Source organism: Zonotrichia albicollis, chromosome Z (genome assembly GCF_047830755.1).
Source record: "Zonotrichia albicollis isolate bZonAlb1 chromosome Z, bZonAlb1.hap1, whole genome shotgun sequence".
NCBI classification, from domain to species: Eukaryota; Metazoa; Chordata; class Aves; order Passeriformes; family Passerellidae; genus Zonotrichia; species Zonotrichia albicollis.
The window spans coordinates 65601923-65619920 of record NC_133860.1 but is presented as its reverse complement, the minus strand read 5'-3'; the positions used below and the strand labels follow the sequence as shown (position 1 = coordinate 65619920).

At 45.2% G+C, this 17998-nt stretch overlaps 2 protein-coding genes across 4 annotated transcripts in view; one reads left to right on the top strand and one right to left on the bottom strand.

The window, feature by feature from the left end:
• Nucleotides 1-65: 65 nt before the first annotated feature.
• TSTD2 (thiosulfate sulfurtransferase like domain containing 2) lies at nt 66-14526 on the top strand. The gene is made up of 9 exons (XM_026796802.2): nt 66-196; nt 286-590; nt 1768-1876; nt 3527-3652; nt 5505-5610; nt 6876-6994; nt 7611-7769; nt 8693-8831; nt 10201-14526. The coding sequence occupies exons 1-9, from the start codon at nt 95-97 to the stop codon at nt 10458-10460; spliced, it is 1425 nt and encodes a 474-aa protein (XP_026652603.1). The 5' UTR covers nt 66-94; the 3' UTR covers nt 10461-14526.
• The window catches only part of TMOD1 (tropomodulin 1), a 26736-nt gene continuing 22581 nt past the window's right edge, over nt 13844-17998 (bottom strand). For all 3 annotated transcript variants that reach the window (XM_005492693.4, XM_005492692.4, XM_005492694.4), the window contains exons 8-10: nt 17536-17679; nt 16957-17101; nt 13844-15085 (exon numbers count right to left, since the gene is read on the bottom strand). In XM_005492693.4, the coding sequence (XP_005492750.1) occupies nt 15021-15085; nt 16957-17101; nt 17536-17679 (354 nt within the window). In that variant the 3' untranslated portion in view covers nt 13844-15020. The remainder of the gene's footprint in view (nt 15086-16956; nt 17102-17535; nt 17680-17998) is intronic.

Here is a 17998-nt window from a genome sequence, read left to right as displayed (position 1 = left end):
CGGGGCAGGCCCGAAGAAGGGGGAGGAGGAGGAGGTGGAGAAGGTGGAGGTGGAGGGCAGTGGGCTGCGGGCGCTTCCCGGCGGGGAGGCAGAGATGGTGCTGGGCGAGGCGGCGCCGCCCGGGCCGGGCTCGCCGCGGGGCAGCGCCGAGGGGGCCGCGGCGGGCAGGAAGCAGCGCGCGGCCGCCCGCAGGAAGGTGGGTCGGGGTCGGGGCCGAGGCCAGCGCGGGGCCGGGGCCGGCGGCGCTGTAACCTCGGTAACGCGGACGCTCGCGGTGCGTTCCAGGCCTTTTCCCTGTTCGTCAAAGCCAAGGAGGTGCCGGCCGCGTCGCGGTGTCCCGGCGGCGGAGAGGGCGTGCGGTGGCGGTGCTGCCGGCAGGCATTCGAGGAGCTGCCCGGCATCCACAGGCACGTTGCCCTGCACCACTCCGGGGACGTGGGGCTGCAGGCGGGGCTCGGCGCGGGGCCGGCGGAGGCCGCGGATAGCCCCCCGGGCAGCGCGGCCCGGCCGAGCGGGCACTCCTGCGGCAGCCCCGAGATCTCCTGGACGCTCCCGGACACGAGCCACGTCAGCCAGGAGGACCTGACGAGGTAAGGGAGCCCCTCGCCGCTCTGGAGCTCCCGGAGTACGCGGCTGTATGTCACCGTCTGCCAATAGTACTTCTTATGAGATTCAATCAAGCGGCACTTCTAAGGTACAGGAAGAGTCTTCCCCAATATTCTTCTGGATCTTCAGATCATCTGAGTATCGTTTATAATAAAGTGTTAGACTCCTTGCTGTTTTTAATGGTGGATAGAACTATCCGAGCTATATCATCCTGTATTGCTAAAGCAGGCCTGTTTGGGTGTTATTTCGCAGCTTGGATCTGCAAGGAAGGACTGCAACAGAGAAGGGCAGAACAGCAGGATATGCTCTGCACGGGTTCCTTTCTGCTGCTCGTTCAGGTTCCTGAAGGGCTCATTTAGTTATGAAGGAGGTTCACAATAAACATTTCTGACTGTGACAGAGTTCGGCTTGTGCCCCACAAAATGTGGGAACACGCAATCTCACAAAAAGCTTTGGCTTTTTAAATTTAAACAGCTCAAGTGCTTGAGTAAGTGCCATTTTGGCAAAGCAAGCATTTAATGTCTTGCCTGTGTGCACAAAAGTCAGCAATTCTTGTGTTCTGTGTGTGGGGAGAGTGTCGAAGGAAGGGGACCAGGACACCATATGGTTCATCACAGGCCCAGTCCAGTCCGGTCCTGTCCAGTTTATTGAAGAAAGTATCAAACACTTATACAGCAAATAATGAGCTTATGAATATTCTGTAAGCCAAACAATCTGCTGGTTAAACTATACCATGAACTCTTCCTCATTCCTTAGGGGTTACATCTCTCTTTTCTCATGTCTCTTTCACTGTTTGTTATCCTACTACAACTAGGCCCAAGGACATGCTATCTATGCAGGTGCAGGACTTGGAATTAGCCACGGTTTTGTACTTTTCCAGTCCTTAGCCAGCCAAACTCCCACCAGGGAGAGCATATGGTAGGCCACTGGCAGTGAGAGTACAAAGTTCACTTTGTAACTAGACTCGAGAATTAGAAGTGTGGGAGCTTTTTTTGGTTAAGATTCCTTCTGTTTGAAATACAGTAGTGCTAATCCCTCCAAAGTTTGTTTGTTTGCCAAAATAAAATTGTCTGTTTTCTGAATGGTTACTGCTAATAGTGTAATTTTTTTCTTTCTTAACCTTCTTTTTCTATTTGCTTACCTTTGCCATGCTGTGGGCAGCCAGGTGGGAGATGTACTTCTCTATTACTGTTACTGTGAGGTGAGGGATCCAGAGAAACTCTGTGCTTGGCAAAAGGCCTTGTGTCAGCATCTACATCTCACTGGCAAGGTAAGGTTTGAAGTAATGGTTCTGTTCTTAAGAAAAACCCACACATCTTTATTTAGTGTAGGATGATGTGTTATGTGGAGAACCAGCTGTATTTTGCACCACAGAGTGCTAGTCTGTTGTGATCCCATTAAGAGAGGCACTCAGACTTGGTAAAGTATCTTTTAGAATTCTATTTAAGAGCTATCACAACAAAGAAAAAGAAATACAGATAATCTTAAATTCCTTTTGATACAGGGAACCATGGGCTGTGTGGCATTGAGTGAACCTGACAAGCAGCACACAGTGCAGACCCTGTCCTTGCAAGGGTTACCCCATTTCCATCAGTTTTACACATGGAAACGGGAAAATGAGTCTTTTTATCACTCCTGCCATCAACCAGAAGGGATATTCACATGAGAAATGTGCATTTTTCTGTAAAGATGCATTTTTCGATAAAGGCAAGGCAATGAAAGTGGCTTTATCACTGGTGCCAGCAGGGAGCTCACGCAGGTGTCTCAGCTGGCATTAGCAGGCCGGGTGCATCCTGGGGCTGAAGGGCACCTGCAGCACAGCACAGCTGGGGGAGAGCATGTGTCTGGGCCTGCCCCACTCGCTGGTCGCCTGCGCTGGTCACCTGTTATCATTCCTCCTTAGTGGGCTCCCAGGCAGAGTGGCTACACCAGCCTGCAAAGCATACTGTCAGGAATTAGGTGTGAGCAGCCAGCACCTTAGACCACTCCATAATGTAGCAGTTCTCTTTCCTGCACAGTCTGTTCTCTTCACTCCTGGCAGGCTGGACCAACAACATGAGTTGCTTGTGTAGCTGGCCTCTGGATGCTCTGGGAGAAGGTGAATTTTACCTCACAAAGCTGATGTTCCTAGGATATCTGTGGGGAGAAGGAGGGCAATGTGGAGCAGGAGGCTCCTTTTATCTGTGATTTGTTTTCCTAAGTAGCTTCTTGCTCTCTGCCAGTGGTGCATCAGCACAGGTCTTAGGGGTGATGTGTCATCATGGATTCACTTCTCTTTCTGGTCAGCTGTTTTGCCTGGTAGTTGGTGTTTTGCTCCAGTTACTCTTTTTTTTTTTTCTATTTCATCCAATACAGATACAGCATTAACCTTCCCAATCAGTTGGTTTTTTTCTTGCTTCTTATATTCAGTCTTTCCCCCTTCCCCCCATCCCCAATTCAGAGATTTTGTTCATTTGTCAGTGCTGGAGATAAAACGACTCATCCCGAAATTTAATATTAGATACAATGCTATGCATATTCACATTTTCTTTTTTAGCTGTGAGTCATGCAGCACAAGCCTATTGTTCTTTCTGAGGCAACTTCCAGTGGGAATTCTAATGCTGACTGCAGGATTTGCAGACAGCAATTTCTCTGTTTATACAGCATTTCTCCTTTTAGTGAGTGGACTTCTCTGACTCTCCTGATGTGATTCTTTTAAAATGGCTGAGAAGTGGTTACTGGATTGTTGAGGGTTTTTCTCTGTTTATTGTCTTTATGTTCAACTTCATTCTAACCACATTGTCCTTCCCAATTCAGTAGTCTCTTTTGTGAACATGCTCCTGTGCCTGCCCTTTGTCACCCAGTCATATTTTGCTGATTTCGCTGTGATCTCTTTTGCTGTGACTAAGGTTCAGCCCCAGCTTCTCCTCTTGCCTCCTAGGTACGAGTTGCTTCAGAAGGAATTAATGGGACAGTTGGTGGAAGCAAAGTAGCTACCAGTCTCTACATTAAAGTTATGCTTTCCCAGCCTTTATTCAAAAACATTTTGTGTCAAGAGGATTTCAAGGTATGAAAAAACAATTTTTACATAGACATTGTTAATGCAGGTAATTTAATTTTCAAGAAATAAGTAGAACCTTTCTTCCCTTTCTTAGTATTACTTCTGCCAGTTCTGCTCCCCCACCACTTACCTGAGTAGGTGGATCTTAACCATAATCTGTGCTGGTTTTTACCAGAACTGGGAGTTTCCATGGGCAGTGTTAGCAGCTGCTACAAGCTTTGGCAGCTCTGGGTGCAGCTGCAAAGCCCCCCACTACAGGTGAGTGAGGGAGTGTGCCTAAGCCCCATTCTGCAGCAAGCATTTACTCCAGACTGGGCAGGCATCGTGGCATACACTTAGCCCAGTAAAGTGTTTGCACACTGTCCTCTTCACCCTGGAAGCAGTACTGGAAGCAGTACTACTGGCTTAGGTTCATGAAAGTTTTGGTGTCCAAATAGGTGCACTGTCAGTTCCATGGATTGGGTATCGTCCAGAGAAAACACACAGGGACTTTCAAGAGATTTCTTCCTACTCCACTTAGTGCCTGGCTGAAGCATATGTACTGATTGCTGTCCTCAGATGATGAGGGCAGCAGTGGCTGGTGCACTGTGTGGCATTTTGGTAGGCTTTGGCTGCCAACCATTGTAGCTTCTGGTTTCTCTGCAAGGAAGGAAAGCAGCAGCTCTTCTCCACAGTTTTATTTGCAGGGAATGCTATTATTTTTTCATAAACAACTAGATCAAAGGAGTTAGTGAAATTTGCAAAACTCAAATTCCATGCTGAGCTGCAGTGATGATTCAGTCTTAGGTTTAAAAGTGTCTCTTATGCTTGGCTGAATTTCAAGAGGAGTTGTGTTAGTCACAGTCCTATGTAGATACAAAAAAAAAAAACAGGGATGGAATTTTACCAGACCTTGGCAAAACCTTCAACCTTGCATGATCTCTCTGGGCATCAGTGTTCATGCATTAGTGGAATACTCTGTTTGCTGTCTGACAGTTCCTTCTGAATGTTGTATGCCCGAGTGAGTGAGGCTTTCAGGTTGTTGTGCCATGAAGACATGGGATAGAGGAGTGACAACCATGCTTGGGGCTATAAACATACCCAGTGGCCACTACACTTCCTGTGGTTGATTTCTGTAATAGTTGGAGCACTGCTGCACAGCTGCACTTTTCCTTGAGTGTTTATTTACTTGATGATGCCTGAGCCTTGTTTGAGGCTCAGCCCTGCAGAAATTCTCTCTCCCTGTAGCCTGCAATAGGGGTGCCTACCAATAAAGAGCATACCAGGACTTCTGAAGGGGAAATCCCACACTTGAGTTTGAGGGGAGAGGGAGGTGCCAGCCTCCACTGTTAAGAAATCTTGTGCCTGGCTGACCTTCCTTACATGTCCGTCACACACGCGTGAACACTGCAGCTCCCCTCTCACACAGCACGACTGCAGGCACAGCTGTGCTTGTGTCCTCTGCCAGAGGGATGAAGAAAGCATCAGGGCCTGCAGGTGGCAACAGGATCCATTACTGGAGGACACTATTTAATATTCCTGCCAGGATCAGTATGTTTTTGTAGGGGCCTCAACTTTCTCACAATAAGTGCTAGTAACATGTTGCTGACTAAGGTTAAGTCTACATCCCTGCACTTCCAACCAATGCTGTCTGTCTCACCTGCAGTCATTGGGCCTAAGACTTCCAGGTGATGTTAGGGGTCCACTGCCTTAACTTCAGGATTTAGAGTGAGGATTTCAGCAGGAAAGACACTTCTTTCCCTCAGCCACAACAATATTTTCATATTCTAATGATCTGTAGAATTAAGGTGAGTGGGTAATTTTAATTTTGACACCTGGAAAATTTTGGTGAATTGTTTTTTTGTGTTTGATTTCCTAGAGCAGTGCAGGAGGAGCTCACTGTTTCCCAGACCTTCGAGTTGGAGTATTCAAAGAAATTGTACCTATGGGCATTGATCCAAAGATAGTGTCTTATAAGGAAACTGGTAAGTTTATGTAATTAAAAAAAAAAATAAAGCCTCTCACCCAGGTGAGAGATGAGTGAGGAGTAAAATCCTTCATCAAAAATACTTCCGTTTGCACAATCACCAGGACACAGGAGAACTAGATACAGAAATTGATATCTTACTGGTAGTCGAAAGCTACTGGTGCAGAGAATTTGCTGGCCTAGATTTTGGCTAGCCAGGTGTATAGTTGCCTCAGAAAACCTCGGAATTAGCTTCAGGTTTTGTGGGAGAGTTCCAATGACATGGAGCAGTAGGGGCTGCTGACTTGGCTTCACTGGTTTTGTTGCCAACAGCCATTCTCCTGCCTTTTGGACTGAGCAGATCCAAGTTCTGCATGAACTCCATCTGGCTGCATTTGCTTTGTGCTAACTGTAGCTGCTTAGTGTGGATTACGCCTGATAAGGTGTTCTGGCTGTGGATTTGCTTTAAGAATGCTTACATAGGTGGTAAAAGGAGCGCAGCAAATAGCAATTAACAGAGCAGCTTTGGGCTTTTTTTTCCACCAAGAGGTTTTGTTGGTGTCAAACTTCTACAGCATCTTTTTGTGGATTTGGAAGGGGATTATTTTTTGTTCCCATTTTTTAGTAGTTTGTGGGCTGTGTGTTTGGCTATTTCTTTCCTTTTTTGCCCTTTTTCCTGCTCTTTTTCTAGCATTTCATGGAGATGGTTCCTATTACTCTGGCAGGCTGCTTGTAGGGGTGTTTTTTAATAAAGTAAAGGATTTTGCTGGTTGAGCTTTTTAGTTTTTCAGTGGATTAAGAGTTCTAAGCCCTGAAAATTGAGAAACTTTACGTAAAGTGTGCTGAAAGTAATACATGTTTATGGACATTTTCTATTGTTATCAAGAAGAGTTTACTAAAAATTGCATTTCTGCACCTCGAAGTGAGCAAAAAGAAGTGGCACATGTCACTCCCTCTTCTGCAGCTGTAAGAGTAGCCAGGGGGATGACAAAAGATCATAGAGATAAGTAGCTGTCTGCTGCTTCTTCCATTGTAGGGGACAACAGAAGAACTTCCATTTGCCAGTAGAAAGCCAAAGATGGATAAACTTGGCTGATTGAGTTGGGATGAAAAGTCTGTGAATAATTACAAAAAAGTTTTGTTTGGAAATCTGAGGAGAATCTGGATCAGTGATCTCATTTGTGAATTTGTGACATTGTTTCATAGTTCTGCTTCTCACTTCTCTTCCCCCCCCCTTTTTTTTTTTCTCCTTTTTTTTTTTTTGTTTGTTTTGTTTTGTTAAAGGAATCCATTTATCCCCTCAGGAATTTCATAGAGAAGTAGAACAGTATTTGTCTCAGGCCACTCAAGGACAAAGTGATACCATCTTGCTGGACTGTCGGAACTTCTATGAAAGTAAAATAGTAAGTGCTGCTTGCCTGCTTCTTTACAGGTGCTGGAGTGTAGTATTTTACAACTGTGAGGCTGTAACCTTTCTGTAGAAGAGATTACATTCTCCAGCTTGACTGTAATGTGTACAGAGTGCAGTTTAGTAATGAATATTAGATACAAGCAGTAGAGGACCTGCCCAGCAACTCAGGATAGAGCCTGCCTGGCCAAGTGCTTAATACAGTGTGGGGCAGAAAGAAAGCAAAGAGGTCCATACAACATAAAAACGAATGTTTGAAGTAGCTTAATTTGTAGGGATGTATTTTAGCAATTTTTGTCTTGTCCCATCTGTCAAAAAGAAAGGGGCATCCTGCTGTCACAACCACCACCCCTCATGCGCTGTTGTGGTTTGTCTTCTCTCTGAAAGTTCGGCTTAGCTCTCTCTTCTTTTGATGAGGAGACTTGCTGTGTCCAGAATCCTCCTACAGATTTTAACATATGTTTTGATGCATAAATGCAGCTGAGGAGCTGCCTAAAGCAGCTGCAGTGAGCTGAATATTCCAGCCCAAAGGTTTGTTACTTCTTTTGGTTTGAGGCACGGACCTTACCAGTGCTTGTTACCACTTGCATGGCCATCTGTTGTAATTGCAGGGGCATTTCCAGGGCTGTCTGGCTCCAGATATCAGGAAGTTCAGCTATTTTCCAAGCTATGTAGATGAAAACCTGGAGCTTTTTAAAGACAAGCGTGTCCTAATGTACTGCACAGGAGGGATTCGCTGTGAAAGAGGCTCTGCTTACCTCAGGAGCAAGGTAGGATGTCATTCTGAGGGCACAGGTATTGAGGAGTTGGGGCTGCTTTAAGGGCACCTGTCTTTTGTCTTGCTGGTGAATTTTTACTGTTCACAAACTGCAGAATGCTCAGGTGGGGAGATAAATGCCTCTGACATGTGCTTGTCTCACGCTGTCAGTCAAGGACCTGGATAGTTGAGTGTGGCTCAGTATGACCTGTGTGGACTAGTGTCACAGCAGTGAAAATAATTATATAACCCATTTCCTGAGAAGAGATATTTGTAGGACTGTTTTAGGAGGGCTTGAAAATACTCTGCAGTGTTTCCACAGACTGTCTAGGTTATGCTCTGTGGTCATTACTGCACAGCTTGAGCATCTCACAGTGGTGAAAATTAGCCAGTCAGTGCTTTTCCCAGAACTAAATCCAGCACAGTGCATTGTTCTAATTGTGTTCTAAAATTTCCATCCCACTCTTCTCCTGGATCCTTCTCCTAGGGATCAAAGAAACAGAACACAAAGGTTCTCCAGAGATTCAAACCTTGGGGTTCTTTTTTCAGCTGCATCAATGTGAACCCTGCGAAATTCTGCTTCTGCTAACTGTTAACTAAATAAATACTGAATAAAAAGCAGCAGTTCATGGAGATTGAAAAGCATTTGATCTGTGATACAGCAGACCTTCCTCTAGTGAGGAGGCTACCAGCTTCTTTTGAGTGTAACATTAAATGAAGAGTTGGGTTCGTTCAGTAAGCCAGCATTGTGGAGCTGCCCTGTACTCCCTGGTGGCACTGCCTAAAGCCGTGGCTGCACGTGGTGCCATCTGATGGTCACTGAGGGGCTTCTGCTTCTCACTGACCCCTGGCATTTACAGCATTTGCTTTGGGAACTCTGGCACACCACCACTGCTGTGGTCTCCTTCAGTTTTTCTGCTAATATGCTTTAAACAGGCAGTGTGCAGAGAGGTTTACCAGCTAAAAGGTGGAATTCACAAGTACCTAGAAGAGTTTCCAGATGGATTCTACAGGGGGAAGCTGTTTGTATTTGATGATCGTTACGCCATTTGTTCCAATGAAGATATCATCTCAGGTAGGACTAGATAATGTAAGTGCAGAAGGCTGGGAAGCTATTGCAATCATTTCCAGAGGTGTGCAGGGTAGGGACAGGCAAACTGGCCTGTGTAGTTCTTCCTCATACTTGGTTTGATCTCGTAGTGCTGTCACTTCTCCTGATGACTGCCAGCACTAGATGTAAACATGTACGTGTGCTTTATATGTGCTTTAACATGTGAAACAGGAACGAGAGGAAAAGGGGTCACTAACAAGAGTTCACTAAAACTGGAGCAGTAGAAGGAAGTATCCCCTGCAGAGCAGCTCTGTTATGAGCCATCTGCACCTATGGAGACAGATGTCCAGCACTACAGCCATTGTTACCACCTGGTTGACCACAGTGCTGACTAGACTGTGGTTGGGCAAGTGACCAAAGTCTTGAATAGTTCTCCTGCTACCAGCAGCCCTCTGCTTCAGCAGTCTCATAGAATATCAACAAAGGCTTCCAGGTATTGGGAGAGTAGTGGCACCTATGCTCTATAGCAATTTGTTATTTTCATGTTTAAGAAATTCTATATCCATGCAATTTCAGTGGCCTCTAGTTGAAGCTGTTGAAACCATTCCCTGATCTTCTGGCTGGGATTGCTTTTCAATTACTGCAAATGAAGTAATCTCTTATTTTGCTATCAGTTGCCAGATACAAGTAGCTGGAATTTGGCTCCAGCCCCTTTTTTTAAGGAAGCGGTGCTGGTTTTTTTTCTGAGTTGGTAACTTTTCGAGCCTTACTCCCATTCCTCCCCTGCATTTACTCTATACATCTTGAAGGGGCCTGACTTGGTATGGAAACAGAACATACTCTGGATACATCACAGCCATCCCTACGGAAGTTTCAAGGGGAAGTGCTGTGATATGCACCTTCTTGGTACAGCTAAAACTGGGCTGTAGCTTTCAGTTAAAGAGTTAAAACCCATAATGTTCTGGAAGGACTCTACCAGGACTGCAAATGGCACCCTGCCTGCACAAACCATTATTTATAGATGGAAGGAAGTTCCATGGCATCCCCTTCCTCTGCAGGTGACATTCCTGCATACTGGCTTAGTTGCCACCTGCATGTCTTTCTTCTTCTCTTGTCTTAGTAAGAATCTCTATATCTGTCTATTCAGAACTAGAGAAAGCACTAGTGAGCAACTCCCTTCTTTTCCAGAGGGAAAGCAGTCTTAAGTGTGTCAAAAAAGATGTTCTAAACTGAACTAGATTCTAGAAGATCAAGCTAAACAGGAATTAAAAACCTGCAAGACTGTAGCCTCTTAAATGAGAGCTGGCAGCCCCAGGGTGCCTTGGCAAGCCCTCTGCAAGGGAGCAGCCAGAGCAGTGTGGGTGTTAACCTTTTCTTTTCCTCCTCCCTCCAGCATGCAGATACTGTGGGGTGCTGTGGGACCAGTATAAACTTTGTTCCAGTCAGCACTGCCGGCAGCTTGTCCTGACATGTCCAAGTTGTTGCAACAAAGGTCTTACAGCTTGCTGTCCTGTTTGTCAAGAGAAGGAGCTCAAGGTGACTTCAGGGGCTTCAGGACAGGTACTTAAGGAGGAATGTGAATGTACAAGGAGACGGCCAAGGGTGCCCATTGAACCTGTCTCACCAAGGATGCTGGACACAGGAAAAGATTAAGCTGTTTCACTGGTTAATGTGACACGTGCTCATGTAAAGGGCTTCTGTAACCAGATCTCTATCCATTAACCAGTTAGGTTTGGAAATTATGAAAATATGTCAGCTTGGAAAGTCTCGTTCATATGCTGCCTTTAAACATAGAATATGCCCTGAAAACCATCCATTACTTGCCCATAAATTACCAGAGTGCCCAATTCATCACCAGCACTACAGGATTCCTCTCTCTGGGTACAGTCTTGTAGTGCGGCCTTTACCATGGGGATTTTGAAGCAGAGTATCTGCAGTATGACAGAGCTGCTCACAGTTCAAAAGAAACTGAAGGAATTCAAGAACAATTCCATTTTTTCTTCCTGCATGGAGATCAACCTATCTGACCTCTCCAAGGACCATGCATCTGCTTCAGTAGCTTGTAGTAAGGTGTACAAACAGCAGATTTATCAATTTGGTGTGGGTGTGAGACCAGATTAGATCCTGAAGATAAGTCCACATGCACGCCATTGACCTGCATCTCTTGCTTTATAGCAGTGAGAATCAAGGTAAGGTTACCTGAAATTACTGGCTTAACTCCTGTAAAACTGTCTGAAGGCAGCATAAGGAGCTGGAGCAAAGGCCCAGAGACACTGTTTGCCTAGCCATACTTGTGTGACCAGTAGGATGAACAGCAAACCTAATCTTCTTTCCAGTGCTCAGTCTCCCTGGGAACTGTTTTTTCCCCTCAGCTTGTCAGTGTATGAAATAGGCAGGGCTCAGCTCTGCTTGCACTAAAAACACCTAACAGCTTGAAGCATGTTGAAACAACCACACAAAGAGGGGAGCACAGAGACTGTCAAAATACCAGCATCATGGCACTGGAAGTGATGCATGTCTGCATAAATGGCAGCAACAGCTATGAAAAGACTGCAAGATCCTTTATCCAGGTTAAATAATTAAAGTTCTGGGAAGCATTTGTGCTTTTTAAACATCAGTTGGGTTTTTTAAAAGCTGCAGGATGTTTATGCAATTTCCAGCACTTGTTCATGGAGAAATTGTCTTTGAAGGGACCTACAGCAGATGAGCTTAAAATACTGCTCCATGTGCTGTATTTTGTGCTTGATGCTGTAGAATGTACAGAAAGGATTTATTAATAGCATGGAAGATGTGTCTTGACTGAAAAATGTCTTTAAAATTTACTGTCATTCTGGGAACTAAACAGTAAGTCATAAGGATATCAGAGTCCCTAGGTTTGGGGTTTTTAAGTGGCAAATGTTTTTAAAAGCAAGAAAATAGTTTCTTAGGTTTCTGCAGTTGCTTAATGTCAGGGCTATGTTATTTTCATAGAGATTGTACCTTTCTCCCATGGTGCTATTAATTCAGCAAGGCCTCATTGTTGGCTTGACTAGCAAATTAAATACATGGGCATTGGTTCCATTAAAGCCATGACAAATATTTCTTCTTGCTTCCAGTATTGCTACCGTGAAATCAATGGTTTACCAGCTGTCCTCATAACAATTCCATTAACAAGGCAAAACCCTGGAGCTTAGGAGCTTTGGATATCTTTCTAGGATACTATTTAATAGTATACCTGTGCACAACCCATCCTTGAGAAGAAATTAGGTAATTCCCATCAGTAGGCACCTTCAGCAGGAGTCTGAGCAGTGCCCATGTCTCCCTGGCTTCCCAGTCCCTGTTGGCTGGATAACCTCTGTGGTTTTGCGGACTGGAGTATTTGTGAAGGAACATGCAAGCTCTACTTGCAGGTCTGGTCTAAAGTACTGATGGGGGAGTGCCCCATGATCTTCCTGTGTTAGGCTAAAAAGAACACAATTCTGTAATTCAGTCTATCAGCAGGTCTGGAACACTGTAATCAATTTGTAATGCTGTTTCTGTATCACTTGTTATGGCAACAACTTTATTTTGTATGTAAATTTCTGAAGCGTCTATGGTAAATAACTTCTAGTGCTTCCAATGTAATTTTTTAAGTACTGCACAAATACACTTCACGTACTATGTTGGAGGTGCTTAATTCTGCAGAGATAAACACTGAAACTAGCTAGTCTGCCACATGGTAGACCTCGCTACAAGGTACAATTCTGATAGCTCCTCGCAGCTGGAGATTCTACCTCAAAGGCACAGGGGAGCCATGAGGCCTCTCCTTGTCCTTGCTGCACTAAGGTAAGGGAGGAGAAGGATTTGAGATGTACAGATGGAGTCCCAAAAAGCCATGTTCTCTCTGCTGCAGGGAGCAGAGAAGGGGATAAGAGACTGTTTTAGCCTGCTTCTTGCAAGTTAGCCCATAAGGGGCTCTCTATCCTGTTTTCTGGGGGTTTTTTTGTCAGATTAGTACAAATAAGGACTTGGCATGTGAAAAGCTATGTGTTGGCATCCAGTGGTAATGCCTGAGAGAAGGCACATGTGCTCCAGGAGAAGGCACGTGCTCCAGGAGAGGGAAGGGTTTTCAGCAGGATGGGCTGTGACTCCCAGATGCTGAAGTCACCAGATAGCTTTTCCTCCCTTTTCCCAGGGAGCTGCTGGGCCAGATTTGCAAACAGGGATACATTTGCTCCTAAGTATCACCATTTTGTAGCTCCATTGCTGCACAGCTTACACACGGCCTGATGCCTCATCGCTGCCTGTCTCTGCTGCACCACCCTCAGCTGTCAGATGTGTCCTGCAGCAAAACAGCTCTGTGAGGATCAGCCAAAGAACCTGGGATGATCCTGACAGCTTAATAGACCTTTGGGCTGCAAGGTTAATGTGGATGCTGCTACAGTGAAACACAGGACAAAGTTCTTATCTTTTTTTTGTTAAGGGCGGTAGCAGTATCCGTGTGGTAGTGACCCTTGGTCTCTCCCTTAATGTAAGAGATTAATCTCCTTGCATGTCTGTGCTTCTCAGTACCACCAGGGCTTTCCAGGATAAGATTCATTTACCTTCAGAAACCAAGGGAAGAGCTGAGCCTGTGTCATGCAGATCAAAGTACATGGCTTAGCTGAAAGTGTGTGGCTCTAATTTGATGATTCAGTTGGTCATTTCAAAGTCTTCACAGTGCACATAGAAGGAGATAGTTTTTTAAGTCTGCCAGTTTTTTTTCATTTTAATATGTTTTCAAGCATTTTTATTCCACATTCATTTTCTGATACAGAACTTGCACAGTGGAGGAAACAAGCTATGGTGAAGGGTTTTATATGACACCACGGGCACATTTATTAAGATTTGGAGAGCAACAAGTATGTTTCCCACATTGCTGAACAGTGTTCCTCTGCTTTGCTGGTCAGAGCTAAATCATCAGCAGTGTTTGTGCACAAGCTCTGGAGAAATCTCTGGGACTTTTGCCAGAACGTATGTAAAAGGCTGAAAAACTTCACTCTCTAACAGACATTTAAAGGTAGATTTTTAGCAAGAGAGAACATTTTCTAGGATGTGTCATCTGCCCAAGATTAAGGTTTCAGTACAGCAGTGCTTCTTCCGTGGAGACTTCTTACTGAGCAGGATCCCACCCACATTAACAGTGGGAGGTTTGGATGTGCTGGGTCCAGTCTGCTGCAGGTCTGGGAGATCCACAAGCCTGTGGGGAATTCCTCCCAGGCTGAATGATGAGTGTACACTGACAGCTGTGAGATCATACGTAGTGTAAGTTCAGATTTGGGGTATTTCACTTCACAGCTTTTTTAGGGCACAGAATTTATTCTTGCATTTATGTGGACATAAGGGACAGCAGTAAGAGGAAATAACTCCTAGCAGAACAAAATTTAGTTAATGGACATGGTTATCTAGACAAAACAGCAAAGGGAGAGATTGTGACCTGTGTGCAGTATCTGGACAACCACTTTTAACACCAGGAAACTGAAAGGAGTGAGGAATAGAAGAGAAGGTTGTCATTTGCTGATTAGTTTGGCCATCTCTAAGATTGAGTGTTGTCTTCACATGTGCATGGGATTGAAGGATATTCACCCATCTAAACCACTTGATTTTTGAGACTGTTTTATATTTGGTGGCCTTAAATTCCATTTAGTCGGGGGTGGAGATCAGTTTTTTTGTAAGAAACACTGGGATGCATTTGACACAGCATCTCAAATGATTCAGCAAATGTTGGCAAAAATTGGAACTCACAATTCTTGAAATTAGCCATGTCTCCAGATGTTAGAAGTGCTTGTTAAACTAGTTATTCCTCTGTAGTTACTTGAGATCAACTTTGAAAAATAAAATAAAATAAAGTATTTTTTTAATACTTCTATAATTTGTGTGAAACAATTTTATCTTTCATTCATGCATACCACATTCTAACTATGAAACACCGTGCAGGAATTTTATAGAAAAATTAATCCCCTTTAACACTGGATTGTACTCTAAACTGAGGTTGCATAAAATTGACAAGTTGGCTTGAATAGTTTCCAACTCTGCAGAAAACATCAACAGTCCTACTGGATAAAATCTTCATAAAAACTACAGCCACTATTTCGTTTCAACTGTTAGTGCATTAAACAGAACAGAGGCACCACAAATACTCTGTCAAGGCACTTATTGCCTTTAGATTTCCACAGTGTAGCACAGATCACTGGGAATGACCTCCATGGCCAGGGACTACACTCCAGTTCTGCACTTGGGAAAAATAGGCCCATTCACCTCTGCAAGTCTTCTCTTCCTCACTGAAAAAGAAGAGAAAGAGGAGTCAGTCATGGCAGCGGGATAACGTGGATGGCAGGCTTGCCCTAACAGCCATAGAAAGGAGCTGAAAGATGTACTTTCTGCCGGGAAAGAAACAGGATAGCATCCGCTTCTAAATTCCCACCTTAAGCAGCAGGCACAGCCTTACACAGTAAAATCAAGGAAGATGAGGTTTTTCTCCCTATGCACTTTTAAGGCCAGCAGCTACTTTCAACTTTACCTCCCTTATTTTGTAGTCAATGATATTTCACAGTTTGTCTTTGTAATTGGACTTCAGCCAGTTCATCATCTGACTGATGGAAAGACAGCAGGAAACAGATGTCACAGTTTTTCCTTTGCTGGTTTTTCAAATTAAAAATCTGCCTTTTCAATTAAAAAAAAACAATTTAAAAAATCTCATCCTAAGCCATTGGGCTCCAGTCCTCTGATGATGGTTAACTTAGCCAAAAGTTGATTTATACCTCTTGACACCTACACTCGTGACTCTCCAAGAAAGGCGTGGAAAAAAAACCCAGAACGTAAGGAGGATGCAGAAGTTAGCTGATGAAAATGAACGTAAAAGCCTTCACAGTCGGTTCGCACACAGCATCTTAGGGAGCAGAAGGTATGAGACCAAAACCATGTTCTGGTAGCATCACTTGATAGGCAAGAGCACTGGAGTGGAGCACAAGCAGAGAGCTATTGCTGACAGGGAGGAAAATAAGGGGTTTTTTTACTTATACATTGTCCAGGTGTACAGCTGAGATGCTACCGCCAGAGACCATCAGACTGATGAATACCAGCTGCAAACAAGAACCAAATCAGACAAAAAATGCAGATCTTAAGTGGACAAGGAGGTAAAATACACAACTTTTATGTGGAAGACAAGTTGTGAATTTATCCTCTTAACAGCAGGAACAATCAAAATACTAGACTGTAAATCTTGGAGGTGATTATTTTGCATGCCAGGTGCTGCAGAGTCATTAAAAATCATGCTCTGTTGCAAAGGACAAAATAGCAAGCCTTTCCCAGTGCAGTGCTGGAGTGACCAGGTACTGAGTGCTTTGTATGATCCTTGAAGAACTGGCACATAGCTTGGCTGTGCTTCTTAGGAGCAGAGTACCAGCTGAAGCATGATTGATTTTTTTCTATTTGTTTTTGAAACACAACAAATTTATCATGTGCCTGATATGACAGCTGCTGTGTACAGCGTGGTGGGTGTGTTAGCTGCATTCAGCACTGCTGGCCTGGTTTCCAGTGCTCTACAGCAGCTTGTGGCCAAGCGATGGAAAGGCTCTGCCACGTGCTTTGGCTGAAATGGCAGTTTGAAGACTTGCCCACATTTTGCTTCACAAGCACGTCTAATCATTTCATTGAGGGTACACAGATAACTCAAAGCAATGTGGTTTCCCACATATCCCTAGAAGCAGTTGCAGTTTGTTTTGCTGAGGGGGATGGGCCAAACTTTAACTGCTGTGCAAGTTCGACTCTACTATTTTTCATCTCCTTGTTAAAGTGGGAATGAAGCTGGAGGAAGACAAGCAGTTGGCAGGAATCACAAATGCTAGAAGCTCGTAGCCCATGTGCCGCACGCTGTATCACAAGCCCTACTGAACCACATCAGCAGCCCTTGTTCTTTCCCAACAATACCCACTGTAACTGCAAGAAACACTGCCTGGCTGACAGCAGCCGCAGTAAGAAACCAGCTGGTGAAGGCTGTCCTCCTCCTTGAGGGGCAAAGCACCATCAGGCCCTTCAAGAGGCACAGTCTAATTCATATGCATCTTTAATATGAGCAGTTCTGCCCTAATCCCACCAGGAATTGCCCGCAGGACCCTCCCATGCTTCCCAGCTTTCAGCCAGCCTGACTCACCCAGGTCGTTGTTACTCATCATGGCATTGGAGGCGCGAAGCCGGGGACCTTGCTGAGTGAAATGGTACCCGAATTTCAGTAGGGAGGTGTTCTTTTCCAATATATTTGCAATTTCCATTTCTACTTTGTTGCCCAAGGGCTGACTCTTTTGAAAACAGAAAACAGAAAAGCAAACAGTTCAGGCTAGAGGGTGATTCGGAGCAAGCACTTAGAGGGAAGGGGTGGAGATTGCAGATCTTTCTCTGGACTTGTGTCCATTTCTGACTTGGAGCTGGTGAAACAGGCTGCTGGCCTGTTCCTGTACACATGCTACAACTGAGAGGCTCCAGCTCCTCCAGCAGACATTCCCACAAGTCCTTTTGCCCAAAGACTTTATTTCTTGGACAGATTAGCAGCTGCTGGACATGTGTAGAAACCAGGATTCTGGTCTCTCAATCAGTCAGCTGTCTCTGAGTTGCCCATAGCGCAGCTGCCTCAAGCTGTGGGTTTCTCAGGGAGCTGTGCTTGCCCCAGGCTCTGTGTCACACACACACTGTGTCAGGCTCCCCAGAGCAGAGCTGCCACCCATGCTCGCTTCACCTGGTTGTCGATGCGCAGCTCCACGAGCGACGTGTTGCCCTCGAGCGCTTCGACGATAGCCAGGATCCCAGACCCAGAAATGAAGTTTGACTCCACATTCAGGCTCTTCAGTGTGCTATTGACCTTCAACATTTCTGCCAGGGCCTGTGGACAGAGGTGGGCAGGAGGAGCTGGCAGTCAGACCGGAGGGGCAGAGCATCACAGGGCAGCAGAGCTTCAGCCCCCCTCAACTCCAGAGTACTCCTGGAGCATCCTACACGCTGTGCAGTTTCACTGCCACCAGGTGGAAGTGCTCTCTGTGGAGTGAAGGGGGCTCCCTCCTGCTGCAGGGGGATGCTTGAACATGGGCCTGCTGGAGGCCACAGCAAAACCTCGCATGGACAGCACTTGGGGCTACCCCAAAAGGTGACAGTCCATACCTTGCAGCTGCCCAGTGACAGCTTCATCTGTCCCTCCTCTCAAG